The 16,894-nt window shown below is 31.4% G+C and overlaps 2 protein-coding genes across 3 annotated transcripts in view; one reads left to right on the forward strand and one right to left on the reverse strand.

Moving 5' to 3' along the window:
* The window catches only part of LOC132722677 (uncharacterized), a 31,483-nt gene extending 20,375 nt beyond the window's left edge, over positions 1-11,108 (forward strand). Inside the window, exons 5-6 of the mRNA XM_060707198.1 lie at positions 6,149-6,238; positions 10,684-11,108. Of these exons, the coding sequence (XP_060563181.1) occupies positions 6,149-6,238; positions 10,684-10,822 (229 nt within the window). The 3' untranslated portion in view covers positions 10,823-11,108. The remainder of the gene's footprint in view (positions 1-6,148; positions 6,239-10,683) is intronic.
* A 2,252-nt stretch (positions 11,109-13,360) lies between these two features.
* The window catches only part of LOC132722678 (zinc metalloproteinase nas-36-like), a 32,966-nt gene continuing 29,432 nt past the window's right edge, over positions 13,361-16,894 (reverse strand). For both annotated transcript variants that reach the window (XM_060707199.1, XM_060707200.1), the window contains exons 13-14: positions 16,608-16,725; positions 13,361-16,145 (exon numbers count right to left, since the gene is read on the reverse strand). In XM_060707199.1, coding sequence (XP_060563182.1) covers positions 15,972-16,145; positions 16,608-16,725 — 292 coding nt within the window. In that variant the 3' untranslated portion in view covers positions 13,361-15,971. The remainder of the gene's footprint in view (positions 16,146-16,607; positions 16,726-16,894) is intronic.

Genomic DNA, 16,894 nt, shown 5'->3' on the forward strand with positions numbered 1-16,894 from the left:
AGACATTCAATTGCGAGAAATTTGTAATTTCTGGTTAGTTATCCAGGAATACTGGTTTGCTGGACCGACCTTCGAGATGTTACCAAATATGAGATATAATCAAATATGTGCGTAAAAATCAATCAAACAAACAAGTTAGAATCAATAACCAGTCTGAAATGCATCATTGTATTATTTACTTTATGTACATGTACCTTTGTATCGTGAATAATATTCATTCATATAGACACTTATTTTGACCCATATTTTAAAATTAAATGACTCGACAAAATTACAAAAACATTTTTTTTTTATTTAAATCATCTAGACGGGGATTTGCATTAGGATATGTTTTTGCAAGCAATTATTTTGGAATAACATTTATTGTATGATATAACAGATGATCCTCTTATCTTTAATATGAAAATTTTGTTAATTTTTCCGTTTTTGCATTTTGTCATATTGTTCTTTTTATTTCATTATATTTTTATGTTCATTTTTAACAAGTTACTGGTTCGATTTCTACATAAACATTAAAGGCAAATTATGCCTAAAAATGAAATAAACATTTTTATTTTTAGTAACGCGATACAGTTTCCAAAAAGTACTTATGTGCCATGTAGATGAATTATCTTTAGTTCTGTTGCTTTACTGGTAATTGCAATGATTAAAATGAATAATTTGTATTTTGTGTAGATGTCACACTACTAATTTGTTTACATTTTGCTACCTTGACAAGACATTACTGCGAACTCAGTGCTACTTTCGTCGTATTTTAAACATGTAACAGGCTCTAAATCCATTATTAAAACATTATTCAACACATGTTTGATATTTTTAAGGAATGTTATTAAAATGAATTTCTGAGACATTGTGGGCCTTTAATGGAATGTAGGGATCACGACAACTGTTTTTGTATTCTAAATTACATATTCCATAATAGAACTTATCTTAGATAAGTATATAGACAGACTGGTATTACCGGTATTGTTTTTTATGACGCAAATATCAGATTTGTCTCAAGGTATTAAAATTTAAATAATGTCTTCCAGGAAACACTCGTAGATTTTACTGTTCATTTTGTTTTTCCATGTAAGGTCCGTGATGTTTTGTTTTGTCCCTACAAAATAAACAGTTTTAAATTTGACTTCTTTGTTGAAATGTTATTTTCATTTGTCATTTAAATGTAAATATCTTTTTGAAACGTGTACGCTTTGTAAATATTAAAAAACTGAAGAAAGAAACACACTTATTTATCAGTGTATGCCACCGAACTCTTTCTTATAGATTTATAATGCCGATTAACACTTATTCAAATGTTAATATCCATACAAAAAGATACCAGCAATTGTTAGTCAAGGATGAATACAATAGGGTAATAAATTGTTTGTAAATATATACAATATATTTAAATTAAAAAATGTATGATGCCATTTTAATATTAAAAGTTGTCACATTTGGTAGGATCCTGGCATAGTGATTGGCGCCCTCGTCTCCCGAAAGACAGTATTAAGGTCTCTTCTTTCTTTTGCTCTGTCTAAGCATTTTTCATACCAATTACAATAAATTTGTCATAAAAGATTACTTCTACATTGGACATTTTCGATACGTCACACTTTGTATGCGGTTTTTCATAAATACACGAATCAGACGTATAATGAAGGCAAAAATTAGTAATAAAGCATCATTTCACAGAAGGTCTTTGTTATTCGTCCGACGTGTGTCGCACTTATTGGTATTCTGTTCAAGAGTTTTTTTGACAGAAAGGGAAATTTAAAGTTTTAACTCTGTGAGATTCATAAAACGATAATTTTATTGACAATGACAAAGAAACCGTTTGAAAGACGTTTTAATGGATAATAAAGTTACATTTGACAATTTAATGTTTTTTTCTACGTACTGGAAGCGCGCTTTTAGTAGAACTGTCTTGCTTTAAAACATCAAATATTTCATACTGGTAGCATTTCAAAGTAGATGATAAGGAAAGTACATATAAGGGAATATAGCTTCCTTGACTTTATGAATATTGTCATTTCAAATGACAAACTAATCATTTCAACATTTTCATTATTATATCTGGATAATTATATAAATTCAAAGTAAACAACAAATTTAAAAAATTAAAAATATAAGTGATCAACACAGTACAGTGCTTTGATCTGTGTTGCTTTTGGTAAGCTTATTATATAAAAAATAAACAAATAAAAAGGAAATTAATAAAAGTGCAAAATCACATGACCTTTCAATTAAAGAAAACATATATCCAAAGATAGGTTTACAGTATAATAAATTCAAACCAACACTTACATCACTAACAATTTAAATTATGACCAGAATTATAAAAAAGACACAAATTAAAACATTTGTATACGATTCAGACAATCAAGAGTAAAGGCTAAAATCATAATATTGTTTAAACTATCTTGCACAAGCAAACAATTTAGTAATTACAATGTCAGTCAACAATGTTTTCTGGCCGGATTCTATGTCACACAAGCACTGTACTATGGCTCTCCCACTAGCCCTGGTTTAAAAGGTCCGAGTGCCAGGCCCATCATTATTCTAGTTAGTACCTGAGCAGAAGCAAAGACATTGCATTAGCTACATGATGAAAGTATGAAAAGTCCCTGAAGGAATTCGACCCGATGACATTGAGTCTCCATATCAAAGCAAACGAAAGTATGTGCTTCATTATGGATGCCTACTAACATAAAAAGTAACTATTTGTTGTTTGAAATCACTCAGCTGCAATTCACAATCATGTAAAATAGATATGAAACTAGGGCACTATCAGATTATTTTCTGGTGATTATATCTGATAGTACGTTATCTTTGAAGTAGACATAATGCTCATGTTTGCATTGTGAAGTTTAGCTGAATTAACTAAAGATTTCAAAAGATTGGCTATTATAATGATGATTGACCAAGAGTCAATATTTGTAAATGTTTAGAATAAAACATTTATCTGCCTAAACCCACTATTTTATAAACTGAACGTTACAGGTAATTTCCGATGGATATTTACGAAAATTTTCTTTGCCCCCTTGTGTTATTTATCACGCATGCTGAGTAAATCATGAAATTGAAAGGAATTATTTTCACTTTCACCTTCTCACTCACTATATATTCTTGGATGTGCATAATGTCACTTTAGTGTAGACAAAATAAAATATATATTTTAGCTCATTGGAGTTTTAGCTCATTAGAGTTTTCATAAATACATTCAATTAAGTAATTTAAGTTTGTCTTTACCATTGTCCGTCAAATTTTCTTTGACAGACAGTTTTAAGTTAGTAATTCGGTGCATTTTTATCACCACCACCACCATCCTCATCATCATCATCATTGTGGTTGTTTTTATTGCTTGATAAAGGTTATTTAATTTATTTTTAGGTTCGTAGTCGCACAGAACAGTTCAATGCACATACATGTACATGATAATATGCATGTCTTTCAGAATTTTTACAAGAAGCGTTAATTGTTTATCTTCCGTGTTTGACCTATTTTAGTAAATGTGGTACAACTCAAGAACTTTGAGTTACAATGTTTGTTATTTTGTCAATTAAAAAGTACAATGTAGAAACACAATTCTTGAACTTCTAAGCTTCTTTCTGAAATGGTCTCAGGAGTCTTACATATCAATTCGCATTATATCATTGTCAATAATTTCCTTTATGTTATGTTAGAATGCCACATAACAAAACTATGCTGCCTTTTAACACTATCAGTAATTCTAATTCTAGGGAAATAAATTCATGCTTGCCAGAACGGATATGCTCAGAATCTAAATAATGTGGCTCTGATTACAAGAAAGAGGAAATATGATAACATCTTCTTTATAATCAGAGTCTTGTCCTTTTATCAGATGCAATAGAAATCTTTGGATGTAAAATTATAAGTAATGGTAGCTTTACTTTTCAGAACAATAGGTATATGAAATTAACTATTTTTATAAAATAAGTATGATTAAAGAAATTTTACATTTGAAAAAAAAAATTTAACAAACACACGCATCTCGGAAGTGGTAAACCTTTATTAACAAAGTTTGGTGATTTTATGATTAATGCAGAATCATTAATAAACTTTAGGTACTTCCCACCATATGATATATCCAGTTTATTATTATTATTATCATTTTTATTATTATTATTATTAAACTGATATATTAGCATTTTCACGGTGCATATCCATATCGGTACCCTCTTTGCGAAATCTGCTGAAACGGTACCCTCTCTGAACATGCACAGGTCATTCTCTGCTAAAAACAAACCAGCGATGGATACTAATCCAGTAAAATTTCATTGTAATAAGGAAAGGAGGTATGTCACGTAGAAAAGATGTATACCACGGAACACTAGGATGTTTTATTTATGTACTGATTTGTCATGTGCCGGATTTTCATGTACTGCAACTTCACAATAAGCTACAAAAAATCGACATGTCTTGCTTCGCCCATCACCTCGACATATTTTTTCGGCTGAAATGAACCTGTGGCTTGATTATATATGCATCATACATATTTAATATGTTCATATACATATCATCTTCGGACAAATGGCAGTATATTGTCAAGAATAAATGTAAAATTTATAAAAACACCCTACTTTCGGTTTTGCAGCGGCACGGGCTACCTCTCTTCATTTGAATTTTTATATCACAGGTACCCTCTCATTATTGAACACATAGGTACCCTGAAAGCACGACATATGCTTTTATTTGCGTTAATCGTTAAGTGTGTATGTAATACTTTTTACTTTTATGTAAATATTACATACTTAACGATTAACGCAAATAAAAGCATATGTCGTGCTTTGAGGGTACCTATGTGTTAAAAAATGAGAGGGTACCTGTGATATAAAAATTCAAATGAAGAGAGGTAGCCCGTGCCGCTGCAAAACCGAAAGTAGGGTGTTTTTATGAATTTTAGATTTATTTTTGACAATATACTGCCATTTGTCCGAAGATGATATGTATATGAACATATTAAATATGTATGATGCATATATAATCAAGCCACAGGTTCATTTCAGCCCGAAAAATATATCGAGGTGATGGGCGAAGCAAGACATGTCGATTTTTTGTAGCTTATTGTGAAGTTGCAGTAAATGAAAATCGGGCACATGACAAATCAGTACATAAATAAAACATCCTAGTGTCCCGTAGTATACATCTTTTCTACGTGACATACCTCCTTTCCTTATTACAATGAAATTTTACTGGATTGGTATCCATCGCTGGTTTGTTTTTAGCAGAGAAGTGACCTGTGCATGTTCAGAGAGGGTACCGTTTCAGCAGATTTCGCAAAGAGGGTACCGATATGGATATGCACCGTGATTTTATTGCCAAGAATAAGATGGCCGTATATTTAATACTCATACATGCAACTATAGCAGGAAACAGATGATGTATACTAACCTCGGGTGTTACAAACTTACAGCAATACCAGGTGTAAAATCCATATCACCTTCTGGAGCTATGAAATGCATAGTCTCCAATAATTCGAAAACCATTTAGTCGCCTCTTACGATCACGTAAATGGTGGCTCCAATTATAATGCCTCAAACCTTATAGACAACCCAAAAGGGAGCATGATAACTTAACAAATGTATTAAAATATCATCACTAAAGTAGCAAACCGTTCTTTAAAAAGCAAGCTTTAATTGAATGCAGTACCACTTTAATTCATTGTATGCTTACTCGTAAATAAACCAAACACTATTTTAGTTTCAAAATTTATCATGTTTACGATATAAAGTAATGACAAGGTTAACAGATAATCTGTCGTGGAAAAGAATAATGAAAAGACAATAAATTTATATAACGGGCAAATAACATGAAAAGGATGTCAAATAGCTCAGAAATCAAGATGAAAACAAAACGACCAAACATTATATATATAAAATAATATTAATAATAATAATGATAATAATAATATGATATAAAAATAAAAAAATGAATAAAAAAGCAAGAACCATACATTATTTGTTTGTGAAAAAAACATATATTTTACATAGTTGTTCTAATGCAATTACTCCACAGACAATATAAAAACTAGTATCAGTTTGCAGACGACGGAATGTCAGAACTTTTTATTAAGTGTTTTAATTGTATTTAAGTATTTGATTTGTGTAATATAAAAATCTAGAACATTTTTTATTTATAATTTCAGAATTTTAGATGACGTTAATCGCAAGAGAGAAAATTTAGCTGTTTTAAATGGAATTTTAGAAGATGCAGAACATCAGGCTACGTTTAAAAGGCAAGTCTGTGTTGTTTAATAATTATAAAAATCATATAAGTTGTTGCAAGACTTTATTATTACATTGATAGAAGAAGAAATCAAAATTTTGAATAAAATTACGTTTAATAGTGAAAAAGAACATTTGAACAAATCCAATTTGAATTGATATTTTGCACAGCGTATTTAAAGTGTATTCGAGATGGTTATGGTATTCAGTTCAAGTCAGTTACCGGGATTTGGTACAAACAACACTGTATTCTTTTAACCAGCTTGAATACTGAATTCCACTTCGGCCAGTGCATTCGCCCGCTGGACAGCTGGCTGACGGCAGGTGTAATTCAGAATGATATATGAATTTTATTCTTTAAACGTTTTTTTTTTTTAGATTTGACATGGTCATGTCATTACCTTTTTAATTATATTTTTGTAATGACTGTAGTGAACATATTTCCTAATCAATGACAATTTCAAGGAGAATGATTACTCTACTCTCATTAAGAACAACCATTTCTCCTTCTTCAAAAGAACGGCTATTCAAGTAATTGGCAATCAATTTTAAAAACGTTATTGTTTTAATTATTCTTCGATTGTATTTTGTTAGAAATTATACAAAATAACGATCATCAATCTTTAAACAACGATCTTTATATCTAAAAAATTATTGGATACTTGTCGCTTAATATATTTAAAATATGGGACAGACAAAATATTGCAGATATAAAAGAGGAACAATAAAAACCTAAACGATTAAAGAAGTTTAAGCAACAATCATTATAAAAATTGTCAGTTAAAAATAGAATAGAACCGCTATGAGACAAGTGATAAGAGAATATTGATATTGACAGAATGTTTGAAATAAAACCTAAAACGGTTGAATAACTGAAACCTCATACGAAAGAAGTGCTAATTGCTTTATATTTTATACGACCCATGGGTGGTACGTAGCGTTTGATTCCGGAATGCGTTACGCAAACATTTTGAGTTGAAATTGCTTTTTATATTTCTAATTGGGTTTGGCAATAAATCCATGCTGTGAAATGTTAAGAACTGAGATAAATATCCGCCACTTATTTCAATATGATTAAAAGTAAATTCGGGGCAAAAACATTTTTTGTAATGTAATTACTATATTTTTTATGAAGTCAAATAACGATTTAAGAAATATGTTAAACTTTGAAACACGTTAAAAGTAAGATTTGCAGACGCATTTATGCAAGTTCGTGCCTGGAATACCTGATTAAACAGATAAACTTGCATTTTAGAAACTTATAGGAACATTTATATAAACATGACAAACATTCTTAATGATACTTTCAGATTAGTATTTTAGTCATGAGACATCGGGGTAATATATGAAAAAATAAAAGTGACGTTCAAAGAACTTAAAATGCAATAAATAGAAAATTTCATTACCAATAGCGAAGTGAACTTTGTGCAAATGTGAAGAAGTTTTATGGGTATGAAGACAGTGAAATTTCAGTATTAATTTACCCTAACTAATTAAATACTGCGTTTTATCCATGAAATAAAATCCATATCACCCACAATATACAACTCAAAGTGTAAGCGATGTTGTGCTGTACAATTTGTTCGGCATTAATTTGTCACAGACTTTCAGGAATGTTTGGTGCCAATAGAGATAATTACAATTTTGACATTTTTGACCATCCAAGATCTATTTCGTTGGTCTGCGACTGATTATTGGGCACCTGCAGACTTTCAGGAATTTTTGGTGCTAACACAGATAATGACATTTTAGAGTAAAATGCCTTGCTTATGACTAAGGGGTCCTTAAAAGTAAAGAAAATGTCATGATCTGCAATGGCACTAAACATCCTGAAAGTCTGCGAGTCTCAAAGAATCAGTCGCAGACCAAAGAAATGTACTCTGGCGGTTTTCTAGAAGTCAAAATTCCTGAAAGTCTGCAAGTGTCCCAAAATCAGTCACAGACCAGCGAAATGAACTCTTGTGGGTCGCTAGAAGTCAAAAATGTCATTATCTCAATTGGCACCACATATTCCTGAAAGTCTGCGAATGTCTCAGAATCAGTCGCAGGCCATAAAAAATGGACTCTAGGGGGACCCTAGAAGTAAAAATTGCCATCATCTCCATCATTGGCACCAAACTTTCCTGAAAGTCTGCGAGTGTCCAACTATACGCTGCAGGCCAATGAAATGCATTCTTAAAGGCCCCTAGAAGTCAAAAATATGATCATTTTCATTGGCACCAACCATTCCTGAAAGTCTGCGAGTGTCCGAGAATCAGTCGCAGACCAACAAAATGGACTCTAAATGAACCCTAGAAGTCGAAATGCGTTGGCACCAAAATTCCTGAAAGTCTGCGAGTGTCCATCAAAAAGTCGCAGGACAATGAAATAGTCTCTTAAAGGTCCTTAGAAGTCAAAAATTTTACTGAGCATTCCAGCAGAGCTTATTTATACTATAATTCAGAATGCACCGCAAGATTGCTTATCCAACACAGCATTTTCACACTATTTTTCAGAATGTTCGACTAGGTTGCCTAGCCAGCTTAGCATTCCACCAGAGCATTTTTACACTATATTTAGTAATGCCCTGCTATAGTGCCTAGACAGCTTAGCATTCCAGCAGGGCATTTTTACACTATATTTAGTAATGCCCTGCTAGATTGCTTAGCCAGCTTTGCTAGCCAGCTGAGCATTCCAGCAGAGCATTTTAACACTATATTTAGAAATGCACTGCTAGATTGCCTAGCCAGCTTAGCGTTCCAGCAGAGCATTTTTTCACTAAAGTTAGGAATGCTCTGCTAGATTGCCAAGACGGCTGAGTATTGCAGCAGAGCATTTTTACACTTTATTTAGGAATGCCCTGCTAGATGCCCAAAACAGCTTAGCATTACAGCAGATCATTGACTTCCCTACATAAATTGAAATGCCTTTTTGCTTAGCTCACTGTTCACTGCTAACTTCTCACATACGAATTTATTTGTCTTTTAAGGAATATTTTTCGCATTAAAGTAAGAAAGTTTCACCAAGCGTAGTCCCAACAAGAAATATTCTTAATTTGATTCTTAGTGTATCTGCCACCAAGCGTGTGTGGCTATATCTAGATCGTTAATTATTGAATTGTTGTTATACAAAATATGAAGAAAATCTAAAACTTCAGAAAATTTTACTTATAATGTAGATCTTTGTGATGACAAAACAGATATATCAAACTGTTTTTATATTGCTAACGTCTGTTCTAGAGGGTGCGATCTTTGGACGATGTGCTATAATTACATCTAATGAAGAAACCAAATTAAACAAAGGCTGCAAATTTCACATTTTTATAGTTACCACTTCTCTCGGGGGGTCCCGAATTAACCACACTGTTATTTATGAGTTACTTTTTTATCCGTGTTTATTGGTGTATAGTGTTTTATGCAGTCCAAAAATTAACTATATATACATTATACAAGAAATGTAAAAACACATATTCATTTCTATATAAACATGTATACTATAATATATTTTCATTCGTGTTTATTGGTGTATAGTGTTTTATGCAGTCCAAAAAATAAACTATTTATGCAAGAAATGTAACAACACATATTTAATTTCATATATACACATATACTTCAATCTTTATAATAACAAACAGCTGTATCGTTAAAGGTATAATGATGAATGAATGTATAGCTTTCAAAAATGACGGTTGGAACGTTTTAACGACATTCATGATGCCCGACGCTAGACATGTATAACATTTTTTATCATAGGGTGATACTATCAGGATGCAATAGATGATTTACTCGCACCTTTTTGTTCGTTATCATCAACTAATTTGTCTTCTCTTGTAGATCTACTCTTGATATTGTTGAGACAAACAATTAATTAGTCTATACACATCAATTTTGATTTATTAGCTGCATCTTTTATTTGTTGTATGCTTATTTCTTTATTTCATGTATTGATTAATATATGAAAAGTAATCTATCAAATATTTATAGAAGTGGTAATCTGTTAGTTTATCTGTTTCATTTTCTGATTTATTTGATTTCAATCTCAACAATCAAATGAGTTACTTTGAAACATACGTTAACAGGCGTTGAAAAGAGGCATATTGGATTTTAATGATTTAATTTGTGCAAATGATTTATATCAGCAAAAGGTAGCGTCCTTCGTCTTGTAATAATGTTGTTTATAAATAAATGGGTAAGCCTCAAACATAAACTAGAAATCCATTTATTTCTGAACGAAAATGATATTACAGAAACCAAATGCGATGAAAAACATATTTAACAGGATATCTTTAAACATAAAGAACTGGACGTGCTTGTACTTGACCTTTTAGTTGCCATACTGATTATCACTGTCATCATCAAAGCTAAAGGTGCATCAGTTCTTTCTTTTATATGATTTGAACCGACTCCACGTAGTTGTTGACATTAAACAATATATATTTCTTATATGTATGTATATTGTGTTTATAATTTTATTTCAGGAAGAGGTCTTGTTACCTAAACCTTGGTGGTCGTTGTGCGACAGAGCTTGCTTCAGCCATAGCTGACCAGTACTATTATCTAAATGGACCAAACAGTCCTGGAAAACGAAGAAAGAGGTCCAATCTTCCGCTTGTGTGATTTTAGCAAGCATGTCCAATATCATGACGTTATAAACAAACATTTGTTATATAACATTAACAATATACAGTTTCCTTCTTTTCATGTGTCTACGTACAAAGTGTCAAGGAATTCAATTTTAAAATTTGAACAAAATTAAAACCCTTGCATTGTCAAGGAATATTAAGAAGTTAGAAAAGAAATGAATTTTGATTTTTTCTGACGACATGTTAAACATATTATATTACGTCCACTGATTGTTATCCGATTGTTTTAGATATATGTGCATGCCTAAATAGGTAACTAAATAATAAATCTGCATAGTTATATAAATGTGTCATTTCTTTATTGTTATATAAGTAACACGTTTGAAATATTCAATTTTCTAAAACCGAACATTATTTGATTTATCCTTGCCACAAGTATTAAGCCAGGCCGGCCTGAACATTCGCGCAGTTTGACTGTACTGTTCAGTGTTGGTGCCCAATCTTAAGTTTCATATTGAAATCCTCTGAAAGTTTGAAAGTCAAGTTTCCTTTAATTCATGTGTCGGACAGTTATGACAGAAATGTTACATTTTTCACCACAAACATAATTATGTGTTTATTCTGAGTCGAAAGTACGTTAATTTTAACATTTATGAAATCTTAGTTAAGGATGCTGATATATGTTAAGGGGTGAAGCCAATATGATTTTCGTCTTTTATCTCAGCATAATTATAAAGCCAACGTTTTCCTTCTATAACAAAACTATGTCTCATGGCAAATCAAGTTTAAATTTAAAAAGTAATGTTTCGTACAATTAAGATCGTGTATATGAAATAGCAAAGAATTTGTAATTTACTCATTGCAAGCGACACATTCAATCCATATACAAAGGACAAAATATGCAAAATCTTTTAGTGAGATGGTCTCGCAGTAGAAATATTGTTATGAATACTACGAAATCAAACATATTTTAGATATATCATGTAAATAATTACTTGACTTTTGAATACTTACATTCCTTAAAATCAAGTACATGTTTCTCAAATTTAAGTTGATTGTTTTTAAAATAATTAAATTGCTCAGCTTGAGGTATGCGGGCTTGAAGGAGCATAGTCAACAATTCCTTTATATTACATGTATTACTGATGACCAACTTTAGCTTATGAATATGAGTTTAATTAATAGATTAAGAAATCTTTCATTCCCAACGCAAACGCTGTTTAAATAGCAAAGGGAAATATTCCAGCGTCTTTTTTATACAGTAACTTGCTCTTTAAGCTCAAGTACATTTTACAGATTTGATATTGTTGGATTCATATATTAACTTATTTCTGTATAGATTTTGGTGTGAAAACATTTAGTATATTATGTTCTTTATGATAATCATTATAACAAAGATGACAGTTATGTTACATTATCCGATTTTGTTAGTAATAACCATAGGGGTTAATCGATTCATGACAATATTACAAAAAAATATATTAATTACTTCCCTTTGCTCAAATAGACATTTTTTTATTTTTTTTTTTTTTTTTTTTTTTTTTTTTGGGGGGGGGTGCTTTTTGTTTAATTTTAAAGTCCAGTTATAGTTTCCAAAAGTTGCACATTTGTAAATAACATGAACCAGCTTTTGATCCTGTTGCTTTTTGGCAATTAGAACTGCGCTTAAGTCATGTTTTATATTTTACGAATTTTGTTTACGTCCCGTTTCTTTTGAAAATAATTTCACATATAGCACCACTTTATTAGGTGATATCTCTCTAACATGCTCGTTAACCTTTAATTAAACATTTCCTTTCTAAAGATTGAAATATTTATACGTTTGTATGTGCAACAATACAACTAATAACAAAACAGTAAAAACGCCTTGAACGGATTATAACCAACATAATTTTTTTATTGAGATTACATTACTATTAACGGCATATGCATTTTTAGTAAGGCGGATTTATTTGTCAGCAATGCATTGCCGTATGTCATATACATGTATAAATTTCAAGAAATTTAATTTTCAATACAGTTTAAATCTGCTAATTTAAATGGATTTCATAACAAAGGATCGTCACGAGAAACCAGATTTTAGAACGTATCTATAATGTGCAATAACGATTCCAAATCCGGTTACTGACATACCGACGTGTAAATGACCCGCTTTTCTCTCAGGCTAAATCAGGCTAAGAATATCATAGAAATACGATTTTTAATTTATTTCAGAGACAATTTCTCAATCATCGTTTGCTTACCTTTGTGTATATGTGCCCCAGCTGATCTACCTAAGAAATTGAATTTTGTCATAGCTTTTGACATTATAATACCGGTTATCTGATACAAATGTGGACCTTTGAGCTCGACCTTTGAGCTCAAAAAAGCTGAGTCGGATGATTTTCCATGTAATTATGGTTTCTTTGTGTGTCGCTAATTATACTGGCCAAAAACATCCACCCACTTAGTGTATTATTATACATCCTTTATTGTTATATTAAAAAACGAAAAGTCGCTGATCACATTGTTCAAGTTGACGTTTCTAATTTGAATATAAAAGGGTGAAATATAAAACGAAAGATCAACAAGAAAGGGCAAACATTTAATACATGCATCCCTTATGCATCACAAACCAGCAACGCAGGACCCTCGGCAAGGAGACAAGCAGTGACAAAACACAACAACAGACATGCAAAACCAACAACAACGGCAAGATAAAAGGAAGAAAAAACAAAAATAAAACATTACTGAAGGTAACTTATCTATAGGTTAACACAGGGTTAAGGTTAACACAGGGTTAAGGGTGTAGGTGAAGGGTCCAGAGTATGGGAGGGACACAGTGTAAAAAAACTAGGAGAAGGGGATACTTACCATTGACGGTACAAACATGCAGGTAAACAACAAGTGTCAATACAATAATTTAAGAAACTAAGGGGGACGATCCGCAGAAAAAACACTACTGAAGAGTTGAAACCAAATATCACTCATAGCCATATTTTACGGGACAGCGTAATCACAATCGCATTCCCGCCCAGGAAAATTCTAACTATAATAATTCTTACTGAATACATTTTAATATCACTGCAGTACAGAATAAATTACTTTTGCACAATTGACAATATCAAAGAATCTAAATCATAAATAATATTTTCTAACTTTATAATTGTTTCAAAGAGTTATTACCCTTACAAATGTACAGCTAACGCTGTCGTGACTTTACTTTAAATCTGTGTTTTAAACTAACCTTAAAGTGAATTCGTTAAAATGATGGAAGTTTTAAAAAAGTTTCAACTGGTTTCATAATTTATACTGAAACTATTCAGAATTGTAAAACATTAAATAGTTATAATAAAGGATATTAACTTTACAACAACATATTATAGACAACACGATACGAAAGTATATTTCTATTTAAATGCACCGAAGTTTTCTGTACTGTATATGATGCACTGCTTAGTTTGATAAAACTTAAATAATGTCCAGGTCGTTAAAATAGTCTGAAGTGTCTAGATGAGGTGCTGTTGCAAAAAAATAGCTATTTGTTATTGTTTGATATTTTGTTTTAATAAAACATATTTATTTGAGCTCGATAGACAAACAAGTTCTTGCAACTTACATTAATCACTTCCGAGTCCGCTGCCTGGAGCTAACCAGTACTGGCGTCATATTTTGTTTTAAAGACGTAAAAGGCTTTGCATATTCATAAGTATAATAGTGTCAATATCGATTAATTAAGCTAGTTCGAAATCTTGGTATCGAAACAAACGTACAAATGTTCGAATTGTGTTCAAAATGTAACATGTAAAATTGACAGGTGACTTACTATAAATAAAAAATGATTTGTAGCAGTAAACTAGACCTCCGCTCGTTACAAAAAGATATTTAATGTGTCTTTTATTTGCACTCATCGTGTGCTTGTTAGGTGTACAGAAACCTAAAAAGTAAATGTTCTACAAAACAATAAAAATATAAAGCTTCTAAAATGTCTACATGTATAACCTATGACATTGATCAGTATTTTGTATGTTTGGCGCAGGATTTTCATATTATCTTGATTTGGAAGATGTATATTTACTCGAGTGGACATTTCCAGGAAAATATCCAACGAGGAGCGGTAGCGCCAATAGCAACTCGTTTCGATAAGAGCCAAATTCAAGTACAAGATCAAGATATGGAATCAACACATATAAATATATACCTTGTTGAATTAAAACTATATATTCAACCATAACCTACAAATAGCATAATGCTAGCAATATCAATCAGGATCACACTCTGAATGCGATAGTTTTTTTGTTAGGACGTAATTGTTCTTGAGATGCATGCATTAAATGTTAACAAATATGATTGTACAGGTATATACTAAATTGAATTTGATATATCTTAAACACTAAAAACATCATTTGAAAAAACAAACAAACAGAAATTCAAAGCTTGCAATGAAAACAGATTTTTAAAGGTGCACATTGTAGACCTGGTTTGACAGAGTGTTATACAATTACAAGTTCTTATCTGTAAGATACTGACATAATTCATCAAACTATACTGCTATCAGAGTTGGCCGGGAATGTCTTATCTACATAATTTAAGGGTGGATATAAAAGCCAGGGCACGTCTTCCGGGAAAATGTCCAAAATATTTCCACTTTCGTTACCTAATTCATCAATGCATTTTCAAATATTGCCATGAATTGAAGATGAAGGGTCATGATTGAGTTTAGTATAATATTGTTGAGTATAAAGTTGCCTATTCACCTCTGCAATGTATAATCTTCCTTGTTAATTATCACTATAAAAGTACTTATTTATCACCATGCTTTCATCAGTGGATAAACATTTCAATGATTTGCATTCAGGTTGTGAAATATTCGTACAGTTTCTCCGTTTTAATCCAACCTTAAGAACCTCTTAAATCACGGCTTCTGTGTAAAAATCCAAGTATGTGTCTCTCCCAGCAGGTGACGTGAAACTAGATTGTTTCTTATTGAAAAAATGTTCTTGTTTATATTCATTTTCTTTTGGTTCATTTGTTCACTTAAGTCTAAGTTGATAATTTTTCAGCTAACTTAATTTTGTTATGACTTTGCAATTTAGGCAATAATGATTAAACTATCTAGATAAAAAAATTTAAACTTTACGAAATAGATCTCTATCTATCATACGGGTTGTCATAAGTGAATGACAAACAATCACATTGAGCTTTTAAAGAATCTTCGAAAATGTCATGGATTTAAAAATATTGAACAATTCAGACAAACTCCATCGTGACTGTTGACTAGTAACTGGAGTAGTTCCCTCCCCTTCCATACATTTTGTTTTCCTGATTGCATCGAGAAATGGCAAAGAAGGTACAGTTGGAGCTACCGCTGAATTGACCTGCAATAACACAAATGTTTCATGATATATATCACATATTATTGTTTTAAAATGATGAGCATAACACGAAAGATAACTTGACTGTGTTTTTTGTTAATAATCTTGCTCTATAGCATTTTTCCAAAAATCATACACCAAACATGCTAGCGAAAACAAATAACAATACAAATATCTGTTGAAATGTTCATAAATCAAAAATGTGAAATCTAACTAAATTTAAAAGCTATTTATTACGCAGTTAAATAAATGTTACGCCGGGCTTTATGTATATTAGGAGCTAAGTGGTTCACATTATACGAAAGGGTTCTATAAGAATTGCAATATGTCAAGAATAACATATCTATATACCTTTAGATATGTTTAATGGAATATGTAAAGATTTTGCTACTGAAATGAACAATAATGATATACATGATGTTAATAGTACTGAAAAATGTGGTGACCAGTGGCATTGTGTCATACCTCAGTGATGACTGCTTTAAAACCATTTCCAGAACCACGCCCGTTTGTTTTAAAGGTCACAGTTGCAAGGTTTCCTGAGGTTTCCAGCGATCTTCGATTTAATGATTCTCCAGAATACCTTAATATAAAGTTAAGACCACGTCAACTTTTTATATTTTGTTGTATTATGTATGGACTTTGATAACACTCATGAGTATTTTGAAGATAAGGTAGGCAAATAACAATAACCCCCTCACTCTCTGTCTATGTCATTTGTATGTCTAAAATCTTATGGGTGAATTTCAATT

Source organism: Ruditapes philippinarum, unplaced genomic scaffold, assembly GCF_026571515.1.
Source record: "Ruditapes philippinarum isolate M1 unplaced genomic scaffold, ASM2657151v2 ctg46_1_1_1_1, whole genome shotgun sequence".
Taxonomy (NCBI): Eukaryota; Metazoa; Mollusca; class Bivalvia; order Venerida; family Veneridae; genus Ruditapes; species Ruditapes philippinarum.